At 47.7% G+C, this 16,621-nt stretch overlaps 1 protein-coding gene across 4 annotated transcripts in view; it reads right to left on the reverse strand.

Annotated features, from left to right (window-relative positions):
- Positions 1 to 16,621, reverse strand: part of aifm3 (AIF family member 3) — a 426,013-nt gene that overhangs the window by 81,826 nt on the left and 327,566 nt on the right. For all 4 annotated transcript variants that reach the window (XM_085961914.1, XM_085961917.1, XM_085961915.1 and 1 more), the window contains exon 2: positions 15,822 to 16,081. In XM_085961914.1, the coding sequence (XP_085818040.1) occupies positions 15,822 to 15,852 (31 nt within the window). In that variant the 5' untranslated portion in view covers positions 15,853 to 16,081. The remainder of the gene's footprint in view (positions 1 to 15,821; positions 16,082 to 16,621) is intronic.

Here is a 16,621-nt window from a genome sequence, read left to right on the forward strand (position 1 = left end):
CTGATTGTATTATGATTTTCTAAATGCCTTGCTACTACTTCCTTAGTAATTGATTTGAGCATTTTGCCAATGACAGATGTTAGGCTAACTGGCCTATAGTTTCCTGCTTTCTGTCTCCCTCCTTTTTTGAATAAAGGCGTTGCATTTGTGGTTTTCCAATCTGCAGGGACTTTTCCAGAGTCAAGTGAATTTTGGAAGATTACAACCAATGCATCCACTATCTCTGTAGCCACTTCTTTTAAGACCCTAGGCTGCAGGCCATCAGGTCCAGGAGACTTGTCAGCCTTTAGACCCATAAGTTTGCCTAGCACTTTTTCTCTAGTGATAGTGATTGTTTTAAGTTCCTCCCTCCCTATAGCCCCTTGATTTTCTACTATTACTGGGATGTTTTTAGTGCCCTTTACCGTGAAGACAAAATATTTGTTCAATGCCTCTGCCATTTCCTTGTTTCCCATTATTATTTCCCCAGTCTCATCCTCTAAGGGACCAATGTTTATTTTAGCTACTCACTTCCTTTTTATATACTTGTAGAAGCTCTTACTGTCAGTTTTTATATGTCTTGCTAGTTTACTCTCACAAGCTATTTCCTCCCTCTATTATTTTTTTAGTCATCCTTTGCTGGTTTCTAAAATTTTCCCAATCTTCTGGCCTACCACTAATCCTTGCAACATTGTATGCCTTTCCTTTCAATTTGATACCATCCTTAACTTCCTTGGTTAGCCATGATTGGTTCATCCGTCTCTGAGTTTTTCTTTCTCACGGAAATATATCTTTGCTGAGAATCATGAAATATCTCTTTAAATGTCTGCCACTGCTTTTCTACCATCTTACTTTCTAATCTATTTTCCCAGTCCACTTTATCCAACTCTGTCCTCATACCTTTGTAATTGCCTTTATTTAAGTTTAATACTCTAGTTTCAGACCCATGTTTCTCATCTTCAAACTGAATGTGGAATTCCATCATGTTATGATCACTCTTCCCTAGAGGATCCTTTACTTTAAGATCATTAATTAATCCTGTTTCATAACACATTACCAAATGTAAAATAGGCTGTTCCCTGGTCGGTTCCACAACGTATTGTTCCAAGAAACTGTCCCGAATACACTCTATGAACTCATCCTCAAGGCTGCTTTTGCCAATTTGATTTGTCCAATTTATATGAAGATTAAAATCGCCCACGATTATTGCAGTACCTTTCTTACAAGCCCCCATTATTTTTTGATTTATACTCTGTCCTATAGTGTAGCTACTGTTAAGGGGCCTATAGACTACTCCCACCAATGTCTTCTTTTCCTTACTATTTCTTACCTCCACTCAAATTGATTCTGCATCTGGAACTTCTGAGCCAAGATCATTTCTCACTATTGTACTGATCTCATCCTTTATTAACGAAGCTACCCCACCTCCTTTTCCTTTCTGTCTATCATTCCGAAATGTCAAATACCCCTGAATATTCAGTTCCCAGCTTTGGTCACATTGCAACCACGTCTCTGTGATGGCTATTAGATCATACCCATTTACTTGTATTTGTGCCGTCAATTCATCTATCTTGTTACGAATGCTGCGTGCATTCAGATAAAGAGCCTTTAATTTTGTCTTTTTATCATTTTTTCCTCCTCTGACCTTATTGGCTGGTGCACTCTTATGTTTGTACGCTCTGTCCCTGCCACTCTGGTTTTCATTGCCCATATCGCTACCCTGCACTATTGCCCTGTCCTTTCTCTTTAACTTTCTAAATTTCCCCTCGCTTGAACTCTTCCCCCCCCACTATTTAGTTTAAAGCCCTATCTACAGCCCTACATTGCAGCTCTCCAAGTGTATGAAGCGAGGAGACGTATTATCTGGGGTGCCAGCAGCTCTTGAAGGTCTGCTGGCCAGCTTAAAGCGGGATTGCTGCTGGTGAGTAGTAACGGCGGCAGCAAGATCAGTACAACCAAATATACCTTCCAGGTTATATATAAAGCACGGGAGGAGTAGGGGATGATGAGATCAAAGGACTTCCCTAAGCTCAGAGCTCATTTCATTCAGCTCTTACGTCTGGTCACTCTCAGGCATGTACACAAGCACAGAAGCATCGCACAGTATTAGTACCTCGTAATTGGAAAATGTGTCTTGAAACCAGAACCCTAATATTTGTACCTTTCTTGTCAATGTAGGTTTGGAACAGGAGCCTGCCAGCATTACTATGGCCCAGGACAAGACAGCATCACAAATACTCTTCACTCTTCACTCCTCTCGCCTACGTTTGCCAACATCCACAAAGCTGTACACATCTCAGAGGTCAGCTGGGTGTCTGACACTCATGGAAACCACCATTATGTTTTAAGAGTCTCCAAGTCAAGCAACAAGAAACCAAACGCAGATTGGGTGACCGCTTTGCGGAACACCTCCGTTCAGTCTGTAAGGGGGACCCCGAGCTCCCGGTGGCCTGTCACTTTAATTCACCGCTCCATTCCCACTCAGACCTCACCGTCCTCAGCCTCTTGCATTGTTCCACGGAAGCTCAGCGTAAGCTCGAGGAACAGCACCTCATCTTTCGATTAGGCACTCTACAGCCCTCTGGACTCAACATAGAATTCAACAATTTCAGATCATAACCTCGGCCCCTATCACATATATATATTTTCTTCCTTTTTTTATCTACACTTTGTTTTTTCTTCCCTCCCTTCAGCTGTCCTTCATTCTGCCAGCACAATTCACACCCCATCTAGAGCCATCCTTTGTTCCTTAACCTGCCCCATTTCCACCTCCCCTTGCCTTGAATATCTCTTAATGTCTCTCAATGTCTCTTAATCTCTCCTGTTTTCTATCCTATCACTGACCTTCCCTTTTGTTCTTTCATCCCCTCCCCCTTTCCCAGCCCCAAACTTGCTTTCCATTTCCTGCTTTTTTCCCAGTTCTGATGAAAGGTCATCGACCTGAAACATTAACTCTGTTTCTCTCTCCACCGATGCTGCCTGGCCTGCTGAGTTTTTCCAGCATTTCCTGTTGTTATTAACGAGAAATCTACACCTGGAGGGTTCCTGTTTGCACATAGGGTCACATCCCACTTACCAACTTCAAAGAGCTTCTGTGCAAGTTGGCAGAACCGAGGTTTAGGAACCCCCAGGAGTACTACTGGAGCTTAACTAGCTAAAATCATGCTGCCTACCAGGACATAGCACTGGCAAGCTTCCTGCTCTTTGTCTAGTAAGCTCCACCCTACCCACTGCAGTATTGGCTTGCAGGGTTACATGGAATTAAGTGGACGATCCTGATGCCCAGTGAATGGTCTATCCCTCCAGGTTCTGTTAGTAAGCCAGGCTAGCTGATCAATCATTAACAGGGCCCTGGAGTATTGCAAACCTGCCTGATTACAACTGGGCCAGGTGCCCATTATATTTTCCAATCCATACCTTTGGAATCTCCTCTTGAGCAGTGCAAGACCATAATACCACACTTGGCGGTAACCCATCATCATGTCCCACTGGTGAGCCAGCTGGGTAAAGTGCACTGAATCCCTAGGTGATGCTACCAGCAACACAATACCATTGGCAGACAAGAGTCTTTCCATGTTTTTCAGAAATACCTGGAGCAGGCACGCCAAAGCCATCCAATATGATGCAGTCCATCACATCATCGATGAAGTTATTGAATCAGATGGGCAATCATGGACAAGCTTGCATCACTCCTCTTTATAGGGAAGAAGGTTCAGCAAGTCTCCTGTCCACCTATCCAGGAGCTGGAGTGCATATCCTTGATAGAATCCAAGATATGGCATTATACTCCTAACAGCTTCCAGCTTCTTCACAAAGACTACATGAGGCACTGGGCCGTACATTCTGATACCTACAGGTGTGTATGCGCTGTGTACACACCAGTAGGGACATCGGAAATGCCGGTTTCAGGCATGTCAAGCCCATGCGCTGAAAACCGGCATTTGCAATCTGTCAAGAATGCTCTTGACAGATTGGACGCCTGCCCTGGAGAAGGGCCTCTGCCGGCAGAGAGTTCCACTTTCTGGAGAACCTCCGCCTGCAGAAAACCCTTAGAAATCTTACACCTGGTAAAAAGCAGGTGTAAGGCGTAAGGCCTGCTTTTACCAGCATAAGTCTTGAAAAAAGTTTTTAAAAATGTTTCACTCATTTATCATTTAAAAATGCTTTGTAAAAAGGTACGTTTATTTTTAGCCCTGTAAAAAACTAATTATTTTTTTCAAAATTAAATTTTTGTTTAAAATATTTAATATTATAATTTCAACTCATTTAAAAATGTGATTTTTAAAAATTTATTTAATGTTTTACAGTGTTTTTGGGGTGATCTCCATTCATCTATTTGACAGGTCTATCTGTCAAGTGTATGAAGGGAGATTCCCTTCTTTGATTGGCTCCCCATGGCCCACGTGATCCCAGGGACGCTTGCGAACCGCCTGCACCTCAGGGATACGTGGGCCCTGCGCATTTCAAGTTGGAGAGGCCCAGGAGCGGAAGTGTCTGGACCTCGGGAGCCCTCAGGTAAGTCCATAGATTTTTCCCAGATCGGAGGTCTCCGCACGCAGGAAGCCTCCGATTGGAAAATACGGGCCATTATGTTGAAAGACTTATGAAAATCAATGAAAGCAATATAATTGGAGTTCCCCTGCCTCTTATGATGTTCACAAGTTTCTTATAAAGCCAGACTCTGTCCTACATATGCCTCACAAGAGTAAAATCCTGCCTGTTCCTCTCTGACTGCTCCACAGTCCCCCAGAGCATCTTAAATTGATGCACAACCCAAAGGAATACCTTACGAGCCATTCATAACAGTGAGTTTCCTTGGTATTTGCAGACCCACTAGAATCTCCATTCTCCTTCACCTTGCACTTAGCTTATTAGGAAGCTGCTTAATGGATGAGCGACTAGCAGACGCTAGCTTCAGTTTCTTTGTGACGTCAGCTGTGGGGACAGGGTAATCACTGGCCAATTGCACTCTGCGATTTACTTGTACTTCTCGCAATTTAGTATACTGTATTCGCTGCTCACGATGTGGTCTCCTCTACGTTGGGGAGACCAAACGCAGATTGGGTGACCGCTTTGCGGAACACCTCCATTCAGTCCGTAAGCATGCCCCTGAGATTCCGGTCACCTGTCACTTTAATTCTCCGCTCCACTCCCACTCAGACCTCTCTGTCCTCGGCCTCTTGCATTGTTCCAACGGAGCTCAACGTAAGCTCGAGGAACAGCACCTCATCTTTCGATTAGGCACTTTACAGCCTTCTGAACTCAACATTGAGTTCAACAATTTCAGACTATAACCTCGGCCCCTATATTCTTTTTCTTTTTTTTTCTCTGTTTTTCTTTTTCTCTCTCTCACACGGCAGCTGTCGATCATTCTGCCATCGCCATTTACACCTCATCTAGAGCCATCTTTTGTTTCTTTACTTGTCCCATTACCATCTCCTTTTGCCTTGCACCATCATCCCTTTTGTCTTTTAATCTCTCCTGCCTTCCATCCTATCACAGGCCTTCCCTTTTGTTCCGTCCGCCCCTCCCCCCTTTCCCTGACCCTACACTTGATTAAAAATCTGTTACTTCTCTAACTTTTTCCAGTTCTGACGAAGGGCCATCGACCTGAAACGTTAACTCTGTTTCTCTCTCCACGATGCTGCCTGACCTGCTGAGTGCTACCAGCATTTTCTGTTGTTATTTCAGATTTCCCAGCATCTGCAGTATTTTGCTATTGTACCCTGGATCACTGAGGATTCAAAATCATTAATCCCACCCCCCACCCCACCGAGAGCAGCCTTTAGGAATTTGGTATGAATACTGCGTACACTGTGAGCTCGGTGGGCAATACAGAGTCAACCATCTCACTGAGCTACTTCACTAAGGACTTAAATCTGTGCAGCATATTCCATCAACTTATCCAACCTCAGATGGGTCCTTACAACTGCCTGTTGGGTCAGATGACTACTTAATGTAATACTCTCCAGATCTAAGGATAACCTCACGGGTCTGCTGGAGAGCACCAGACCCGTCAGTCATTGCCACCAGATCGGAGGATGTCTTTTGACCATTACTGGTGATGGAATTTAGCCAAGGGAAAAACAATTTAGGATTATTTTTGCACAATTCTTCAGCCTTACGCGGATAAATGCAGCCCACTGATGCTGCTTCATTTTTCTAATAAGCCAGATGACTTTGTGCAATCCATCTTTGCAGCAGCTCTTGATTGCTTTGAAGAGGTGTCAAGTGTTAAGTATGTGTATTGTATTGAACAATTAACACAAAGACTTAAACGTATAACTCAAACAGGTCTTTACTGGTTGGAGGTAGGGACTACACGTAGGTCTTTACTTCACGCCCACAGGCGGGAACTGAGGGGAGATCAGTACCCACAGTACTATTTATACCCCTATGGCCAGGAGTGGTACTGCGTATCACTACGCCCTACAAGTAGTGCAGTCCTGTCCATAGGTTCAAAGTAGCACACATATTACATACACAACATTCCTCCCTTCTTAGCTTTACAGTCATCTCCCCATTTAACATAACGCAATAACATATATAACTTCAGGTTTACATAACAGAATAACATAGATACATAGATAACTTCATGTCAAAACAGATCACAGATTCAGTCTCTGCGGAAAACAGTTCACAGATTCAATCTCTGTGGTGTAGTCGGTTCACGTTGCTGGAGTGACTCATTCAATAGTCCTTCCATGGATTTAACGGCTTGAACTTCCGAACTGATTTGGCTCCGTTCGGAGGGACCACGTGTGTGATCTGGTAGGGGTGATAATGGTTCAGATGGTTATCATCTTCTGCTTCGTCTTTTCCTTTTCTGCTTCTTAGAGACTCTCTGGGCTCCCCTGTCAGCTGCCAGCTGTAGCGCCACCATCTCCCTATGTTCCTTAGACTTTAAGTGATTCATCCTGATTTCTGCACTTTTGGAGTTTTCATCACAAGCTGGGCAGACCAGGTCACTATAATATTCAATGTCACTCAATAGGTCATGGTAATATTCGGTGTCGTCCTGATCTAGGCCAGCGAGAGGGTCTTCTATTTCCTCCATACCCAGCTGGGCGTTAGCCAGCTTTTGTTCCAAGTCCAGACATCTTTCCTGAAGAGACTTCTTCATGCGTACCTCTTCATCCAGCTTTTTCTGGGCTTTCAGCAAGTCGTTTACTAATGACCTCATTTGAGATTTTACTACTTCAACTTCTTTTGGAGATTGATTGATCGGACTATTCAATCCCTCTACCGGAGCAGCTGTTTCAGCGGTCTGTTGTTCTACGTTGACGTGAGTCAGCGTACTTTTGGCATCCAAGGGCTGCTCTGTTGCAGTCATCTCAGTCTGTGTTGCCACCTCAGCTCTTCCAATAACCTTTGAGAGCTCCGAACCCCTTTCGTTTGAATATTGAAGTTCGTGTTCAAGTTTTTCCCATTTCAGAGTCCTGTCCTTCAGCATATGCAGGAGTTGGCTGACCGTTAACTCCTCTGACATCAGACGTTTTGTGTGCTCCTGCTCCATTTGCTCCAGCAGCTGCTTCTGTTGTCTTTCCAGATGTTCCCACTCTATATCAAAGAACTCTTTCGTCGCATTCATCTCTTGCTCAAAACGGCGAATCATTTGTTCTAATTGCTGTTGCAGTTTGAAATGGAGTTGAGTTCGAGCCCGGTGTCCCTCAGAAATGTGCATGTCAGTAGACTGGACAGACTCAGAATTCTCTATCTCAGTGGAATTCTGTGCTGAAACTTTGTCTTTTGCACACGGGTTGGTCTTACCATCATCAGTTCCAGAGTCTGGGTTGATTATGTTCACCGAGTTCTCACTCGTTATTGTTTGTAGGAAATGCCAGTCGATATTCATTTTCCTAATCCACTCCCATCCTAGTAGTGGAGGACCTCCTTCAGATAGCACATATAAGTCCATTATTTGACTTTCTTCGCCCTTGTGGACCACTGTGACCTCAATTTTCCCGATGGGGTACACTCTTTGCCCCGTGTATGTTTTCAATATGAGCTCCGTATCCTGTAGGGGAATTGTGGTAAACCACTGTTTGTATTCCTGTTTGTCCTGTTTGTATTCCACTGTGTACATGCCTGGACATGCCTCGGCTGACTCCTCCCACAGGTCCTAGTATAAAGGTGACTGCTCCCCAGCCCTTAGTATCATGGACCGGTCGACCACGCGAGGCAGACCTCCATTCTGTTGTTAATAAAAGCCTTTAGTTACTCTTCTAACTCTCAGTCTTTTATGAGTAATTGATAGCGCATCAATTTTATTAACAACATTTTTATAATGGAGAAGATCCTCACACCAGCATGCCTGGACTTAGATCATCGGGAGGCGGACTCATCCACCAAGTTTACTCACTGGCTTAAGTGTTTCGAAAAATTCCTGACCGCCTCCGAAGCAATCAAATCGGACGAGGACAAACTGGATGTCCTGACCTCCAAAGTGAACCACCGAGTGTACTCGGTCATCCAAGACGCGACCTCGTACGCGGACGCTATCAAGCTCCTCAAGGACCAGTACACGCGCCCAGTGAACGAAGTGTACGCCAGGCACCTCCTGGGGAGTCGTAAACAACAACCTGGGGAATCGACCGTGGAATACCTTCAGGCACTGTCTGTGCTTGGCCGGGCCTGTGGTTGTAAGGATGTAAAGGCCGCTGTGTACACAGAGGAACTTATCCGGGACGCTTTTGTAGCGGGCCACAGATCCAATTACACCCGACAGCGACTGTTGGAGCAGAGTAACCTCGACCTCAACAAGGCCTCTGAACTCGCACTATCGTTGGATGCAGCCTACCAGGGCATGGATGCCTACTCCTCTGCACCGTGGACGCCGCGGGGAATAACAGCCTGGGACACGGTAGGACCGCCTCATAGCGCCGTGCCACCCCAGCCACACCCCAACAACGGCCCAACTACCGCAGCAGTGTCCCAAGGCCAGACAGCAGTGCCCCAAGGCCAGAAATGCTACTTCTGTGGCCAGGCAAAACACCCCAGAGCGCGCTGCCCGGCGAAAAACGCGATCTGCTCGGGCTGCGGGAAGAAGGGACACTACACTAGCGTCTGCAGGGCCAAAGCCACCCCGAACCCCAGCAGCGCCGCGTGTGGGCCATGCGGGCCGCCATCTTGGACCTCCCCGGCCATGTGCGAATCACCGGTACAGCAGCCATTTTGGACGCCTCCAGCCACATGGGGATCATGGACGCCGCCATCTTGGACGACAGCCGGGACGCAGCAGGCCCCCGACACCGCCTCATCTGATACCCGCAGCGACACACCGACCCCTACGCTGGCATCCGTTACACTGGACCAAGCGAGACCGCACCAACTGGCCAGTTCCACAATGGACATTAAGGTAAATGGTCACGATACAATCTGCCTTTTTGACTCTGGGAGCACGGAGAGCTTCATCCACCCCAACACGGTGCGGCGTTGCTCTCTCCCAGTCCTGCCTGCGCAACAGCGGATTTCTATGGCCTCCGAGTCCCAGTCGGCGGACATCGGCGGCTACTGCGTGGTGACACTCGTAGTAGACGGGACCGTGTACGATCATTTTAAACTTCTGGTCCTGCCTGACCTCTGCGCTGCCGTCCTGCTGGGGTTAGATTTTCAGTGCCACCTTAAAAGTGTTACGATGGCGTACGGTGGACCCCTACCCCCACTCACAGTCCGCAGCCAGCAGCTTCCAAACTGCCCGCCGCGCACCAGGTGCAACCTCTCCACACTCAGAGTCACCCCCCCCCCCAACTGTTTGCTAACCTCACCCCCGACTGTAAGCCCATCGCCACAAAGAGCAGGCGATACAGTGCCGGGGACAGGGTTTTCATTAAAACCGAAGTGGAGCGGCTCCTGAAAGAAGGGATTATTGAGGGCAGCACCAGCCCCTGGCGAGCCCAGGTTGTGGTCGTTAAGACCGGCGAGAAGCAGCGCCTGGTCATCGACTACAGCCAGACAATAAATTGCTACACCCTGCTGGACGCCTACCCACTCCCCCGTATAGCTGATATGGTCAACCAGATCGCGCAGTACCGCGTCTTCTCGACCATTGACCTGAAATCAGCGTACCACCAGCTCCCCATCCGCCCTGAGGACCGCCAGTACACTGCCTTTGAGGCAAACGGCCGCCTCTATCACTTCCTTAGGGTTCCCTTTGGCGTCACCAACGGGGTCTCCGTCTTCCAAAGGGAGATGGACCGGATGGTAGATCAAAATGCGTTGCAGGCCACTTTCCCATATCTGGACAATGTGACCATCTGCGGCCGTGACTTGCAGGACCATGACGCAAACCTCGAAAAATTCCTCCGCACCGCCCAACTCCTGAGCCTGACATATAACAAGGAGAAGTGCATATTCCGCACAAACCGCCTCACCATCCTTGGCTGTGTTGTGGAACACGGAGTCATCGGCCCCGACCCCGACCGGATGCGTCCCCTTATGGAACTTCCACTGCCCCACTGCCTCAAGGCCCTGAAGAGGTGCCTAGGGTTTTTCTCCTATTACGCCCAGTGGGTCCCCTACTATGCGGACAAGGCCCGTCCGCTGATCAAGTCCACCTCTTTTCCCTTGACGGCAGAGGCCCGCTTAGCCTTCCAGCGTATCAAGGAGGACATTGCCAAAGCCACCATGCACGCAGTGGACGAATCCATCCCCTTCCAGGTGGAAAGCGACGCGTCTGACTTTGCCCTGGCCGCTACCCTCAATCAGGCGGGGAGACCCGTGGCCTTCTTTTCACGAACCCTCCAAGGCCCGGAGACCAGACACTCCGCTGTTGAGAAGGAGGCCCAGGCGATTGTGGAGGCTGTGCGTCATTGGAGGCACTACCTGGCCGGAAAACGATTTACCCTGCTCACTGACCAGCGTTCAGTTGCTTTTATGTTTAACAACAAGCAGAGGGGCAAAATCAAAAATGACAAGATCTTGAGGTGGAGAATCGAACTTTCCACCTACAACTACGAGATCTTGTACCGGCCCGGGAAGCTAAATGAACCCCCGGATGCGCTATCGCGTGGCACCTGCGCCAGCGCGCAGATCGATAGACTGCGGGCCCTCCACAATGACCTCTGCCACCCGGGGGTCACCAGGTTCTTCCACTTCATCAAGGCCCGCAACCTGCCTTACTCTATTGAGGAGGTCAGGACCATGACCAGGAACTGCCAAGTCTGCGCTGAGTGCAAACCGCACTTTTATAGACCAGACAGGGCCCACCTGATAAAAGCTACTCGCCCCTTCGAGCGCCTGAGCGTCGATTTTAAAGGGCCTCTCCCCTCCTCCGACCGCAATGTGTACTTCCTCAATATTATTGATGAGTACTCCCGTTTCCCGTTCGCCTTCCCCTGCCCGGACATGACCAGTGCCACGGTCATTAAATGTCTGAACAACCTCTTCACCCTGTTCGGCTTCCCCAGCTATATCCATAGCGACCGGGGCTCATCGTTTATGAGCGACGAACTCCGTCAGTACCTGCTAACTAGGGGTATTGCCACAAGCAGGACCACCAGTTACAACCCCCGGGGGAACGGACAGGTGGAAAGAGAAAATGCGACAGTTTGGAAGGCCGTCCTGCTAGCCTTAAAGTCTAGGGGCCTTCCAACCTCCCGCTGGCAGGATGTGCTCCCCGATGCGCTCCACTCTATTCGGTCACTGCTCTGCACTGCCACTAACGCCACCCCTCATGAGAAAATGTTTGTCTTCCCAAGGAAGTCCACATCGGGGACATCGCTACCGCCATGGCTGACGTCCCCAGGGCCGGTCCTACTGAGAGGACACGTGAGGACCCATAAAACGGACCCCCTGGTCGAGAGGGTCGACCTCCTCCACGCCAACCCCCAGTATGCTTACATCGCATACCCGGACGGGCGGGAGGACACAGTCTCCATAAGAGACCTTGCACCCTCGGGGGCCGCAGTAACCCACTACCCACTACCACCCCCCCCGCCACGATCCGATATCCAGCCCCAGCAGACGGCAGGCCTGGGCCCCGCGACCCGCTCGACATCTACGAGGACGACACGCCTGTGCCACAGCCTACGCTGGACTCGACGCCGGAAACTTCACTACCCCTGCCGTCGCCACGCAGATCACAGCGGCAGACAAGACCTCCGGAGAGACTCCAATACACTAACTTTTAATACACTTCACCCCGCCGGACTCAATTTTAAACAAGGGGTGAATGTGGTAAACCACTGTTTGTATTCCTGTTTGTCCTGTTTGTATTCCACTCTGTACATGCCTGGACATGCCTTGGCTGACTCCTCCCACAGGTCCTAGTATAAAGGTGACTGCTCCCCAGCCCTTAGTATCATGGACCGGTCGACCATGCGAGGCAGACCTCCATTCTGTTGTTAATAAAAGCCTTTAGTTACTCTTCTAACTCTCAGTCTTTTATGAGTAATTGATAGCACATCAGGAATATGTTGGAATAACCTTCCATAATCTTTCTTATTTATGACCGTCAATGCCGATCCAGTGTCCAATTCCAGTTTTACTTGGACTCCTTCTATCTGAAGAGTGACCCAAATTGTCTGGAGGTCTGCACCCTTACCAACGTTGAGTACCCTTAAGCTAGCCAGTTCAATACTGCTTAAGCCAGCCAGTTCATTACTGCTAGCGTCTGAATCGGACTCCTGTTCGGCCACCTTGTGTACTTTTGCGTATTTTCCTTGCGGTGACTTCTTGTTGCTGGTCTTCTTCCCTGACCTGCATACTCTAGCTATGTGTCCAAGCCTACCACAAGTTCTACATTCTTGGTTTTTAAACCAACACTGGTTCTGATCATGCGTTGTCTTTCCACAATGATAACATTTGCCAGAACTCACACCCAATTTGTGTGCACTGAGCTCCGGTGACCGTAGCTGCATTACTGCCGTGCCTCTCGCTGCGGCTTCGTGTGCTGCTGCCATAGTGACCGCCTTCTCAAGCGTCAGCTCATTCTCCTCGAGCAGTCGCTTTTGTGTATCCTGTTTAAATAAACCACACACAAATTTGTCTCGTAGTGCATCTGTCAGTCCCGTTCCAAACTGGCAATATTTCGCTAATTTACGCAATTCCAGCAAATATTCAGCATTGCTTTCATGCTGTAGCTGCCTTCTGTCGTAAAATTTAAATCGTTCCGCTAGCATCAGCGGCGTGGGGTTTAGATGATCTTTCAGGACAGTAACAATCTCATCGAACGCCTTATCCGCCGGTTCATCTGGTGATAACAGGTGTTTCAATTGCCCGTATGTCTTCGCACCCATTAAATTTAATAATGTTAGAGCTTTATCTTGGTCACGAATTTTATTGGCCTTACAATAATTTTTTACTCTTTCAACATATATGGCCCAATCTTCGAGGTCACTATCAAAGGTGCTAATATTCCCGTGTTTAGGCATTGTAGATTTGCAATTTCTCAGATTTTATTTTCTTTACTTGTTATCAAAGATGGCGGCTTCCCGCTCTTGCCGTCGTCCTCCGCCCACAAAATGGCGGTTTTCCCGCGCTTGGCGGTCTTCACCCGTCCCCCGACGCCGTCTCCCTTCAGCCCCCGAGTGCGGCCCTTATCTTCGCCGCGATCGCCCGAGTGCGGCCCTTATCAGCGGATGCGATCGCTGGATCGCGAAGTGGCTCCCGACCGAAGCGGCTCTCGGCCCTTATCTTCTGTGCGATCGATAGCCCGCGCTGTGCACCGCGGCTCTCGCACCTTGAGCTTCTGCAGCCGCTGCGCCTTTCAGTCCGAGTGCGGCCCTTATCTTTGGTCCCGATCGCTGGCCCGCGCTGCGCCTCGCACTTGAAGGCGGCCCGGCCTTATCTCCGATCGCGATCGATGGCCCTTATCTGCTCCGACTTCCCCAGCCCTGTCTTTGCAGCCAACGCTGCACGGCTTACCCCACCACCTAGGTTGAACAAGGAAACTGCAGAAAGACTTCTGTCAGTCGCTGGAAGCTGTCAGGATGGCTGCTGCACTCCAGTGCTCAGTCGCTGATGGAGGCTTCAGAGTCCTAAGCCTGTCGCTTCTAGTGGGGTGGTGAGGTTTGAAACCTCTCTTCAACTGCCGCAGGGTAAGAACCTGACTCGTCGCCAGTGTTAAGTATGTGTATTGTATTGAACAATTAACACTAAATGTATAACTCAAACAGGTCTTTACTGGTTGGAGGTAGGGACTACACGTAGGTCTTTACTTCATGCCCACAGGCGGGAACTGAGGGGAGATCAGTACCCACAGTACTATTTATACCCCTATGGCCAGGAGTGGTACTGCGTATCACTACGCCCTACAAGTAGTGCAGTCCTGTCCATAGGTTCAAAGTAGCACACATATTACATACACAACATCAAGTACCACTTTAGAGGTCTTCTGCATTTGCCTAACATCTCTCCTTCCCTTTGCACATAGTTTAATAGGAACCTCCATAATGGATGAGTGGCTCTAGTTTCAGTTTATTTATGACTTCAGCTGCTCAGGCCAAATCATCTGCTCACAAGTCCGCCCTATCGGCGTTCAAACAGGCCTGGTCGCAGACTCCGTGGCGTAAGGATTCAGTTAGTGAGCTTGAGGAGGTAGTACCACATGGGTCACAGTGCGCAGGTGAGGAAGAGCAAATAGTGCTGGCAGAGGAGCAGGAGGAACCTGCTACCCAGGATACTTAGGATGCATCATGGTATTGGGTTAGTTCTGTCATGGCATATACGGGGTTAAAATGGACCAACTTGTTTTGATACGCAATGGTCCCGAATTGTCCCTGGGGTTTCTCCAGATCTCCTGCTGGAAGACCAGCAGAACCTCCGGAGAAACAGTGCCAACTGCAGATGATCCCCAAGCCAACCTTCTGATAAATCACCCGAATGGCTTTTCTTCACATGTGAACAAGCATGTACAGAAGTGCACTTTGTAGCAAAGGGTCACTTAGATCAGCCAGGAGCAGGATACCTAGCTCGTGGGTGCCGAGACCAATTGCAGTACCTGCCTGCTGCCCCAGTTGATATCAGCCAACTGATGACCTGGGACTTTTTTGGTTTGTAGAGCTCAATACCACACCATTTGATGCATTTACCTATTAGGCACGGGAGAGCTGAGTACCTTGTGTTCTATTGATGTTAATCCAACTCCCCAGCATTGCTTGGCTCAGTAATTCCACCCGGCCAGCACAGTGCATTATCTATAGCTTAGAAATTACAATTAGTGATATTTATCCACTCGTAAGACATTCCTCTATCTCCCATTTTAGCACAGACACTAACCTATTTACTTTAAGTGCGTTAGCACCAAGAAATGTTATACGACCACAGTAACCATTCATTCACTAATATCGGCAATAATAATTTCTAGGCTTGTATCTGCACTGATTTTAATCCAGCTCCCTCGCTTTTTTGAGATTAGTAACTCCACCCAACCAATTCTCCCAATTATTTCATAGGCGTTTACTGTTTAAACAAAAACACAAATATTCCACAGAAATAAAGGGAAAAAAACAGATGTTCACATCCATCTTAATCTTTACAAAAAGGTATTATTAATGTGGAGAATCACTCTTAATAAACTGAGTAAAATCAATGGCATACTGCACCTTTAAACTTACTGGGGGATTGCGAGCTCCCTCCACCAGTGAGAGAAATGTTTTTTTAATAGGATTGCGCAGCCTTAATGTTGGAAGCTGTTGTGGAAATTTGGTATTCTCAGGGATAAACAGATTTTCAAAGGCTCCCTAAGCTGCAACGAGCATGGATGAAAGAGATTTAAAATTCCTCAGAGCTCCCCCCCTTACCCAGTGTGTTGACCTACTTCAGTCGGAATTATTCAAAACATATTGAAATCTCCTTAATTATAAGGGGGCAATTAGTGCGGCATTTGAAAGAGTAGTCACCTGGTTTTGGCTTTGAGAAACATCCTCCCATGACTGGGCAAAGCTAAAAGGTTGATGCGTTGCTACAGAAACCAAAGAACTAAGGATGTGGCTGATGAGCAGCTGTTTCAAAACACAAAGTCTCGTCCTGTTCAGAGGGAAGGCAGTTACGTGAAGACCATGATTGTTGAGCAGGTGCTTGTTAAAGGTGACCGTGCAGAGAAATCCATGATAATGAGGACCAATCCAGGCTGGGCCAATGAACATCCAATCTTCAAAATCTAAACAATCAAGAACAAAGAGGAAATATTCATATTCTTTATCTGTTCTTTTTAATCCACAATGCACAATAACTAAAATTAAACTAACGTATAATCCCTCACCCCTCAGTCTAATACTGCCTGTACTCAACTTCCCATATTGGTTTATGGTACATTATTGGATAGATCAGTTGTGTTCATAATAGAACAAAAGAGACTTGCATTTATATAGCACCTTTCATGACCTTGGGATGCCCCAAAGTGCTTTGCAGCCAATGAACTACTTTTGAAGAGTAGTCACTGTTGTAATGTAGGAAATGTGGCAGCCAATTTGTGCACAGCAAGCTCCCACAAACAGTGATGAGATAATGACCAGATAATCAATTTTAGTGATGTTGGTTGAGGAATAAATATTGACCAGGACACCAGGGAGAACTCCCCTATTTTTCTTTGAAATAGTGCCATTGGATCTTTTACGTCCTCCTGAGAGGGCAGATGGTTTAACATCCTTAAAGACGGCATCTCCGACAGTGCAGCACTCCCTCAGTAATGCACTGCAGT

This window comes from Somniosus microcephalus, chromosome 19 (assembly GCF_052327205.1).
Source record: "Somniosus microcephalus isolate GS21.2 chromosome 19, FLI_Smic_1.0, whole genome shotgun sequence".
NCBI lineage: Eukaryota > Metazoa > Chordata > Chondrichthyes > Squaliformes > Somniosidae > Somniosus > Somniosus microcephalus.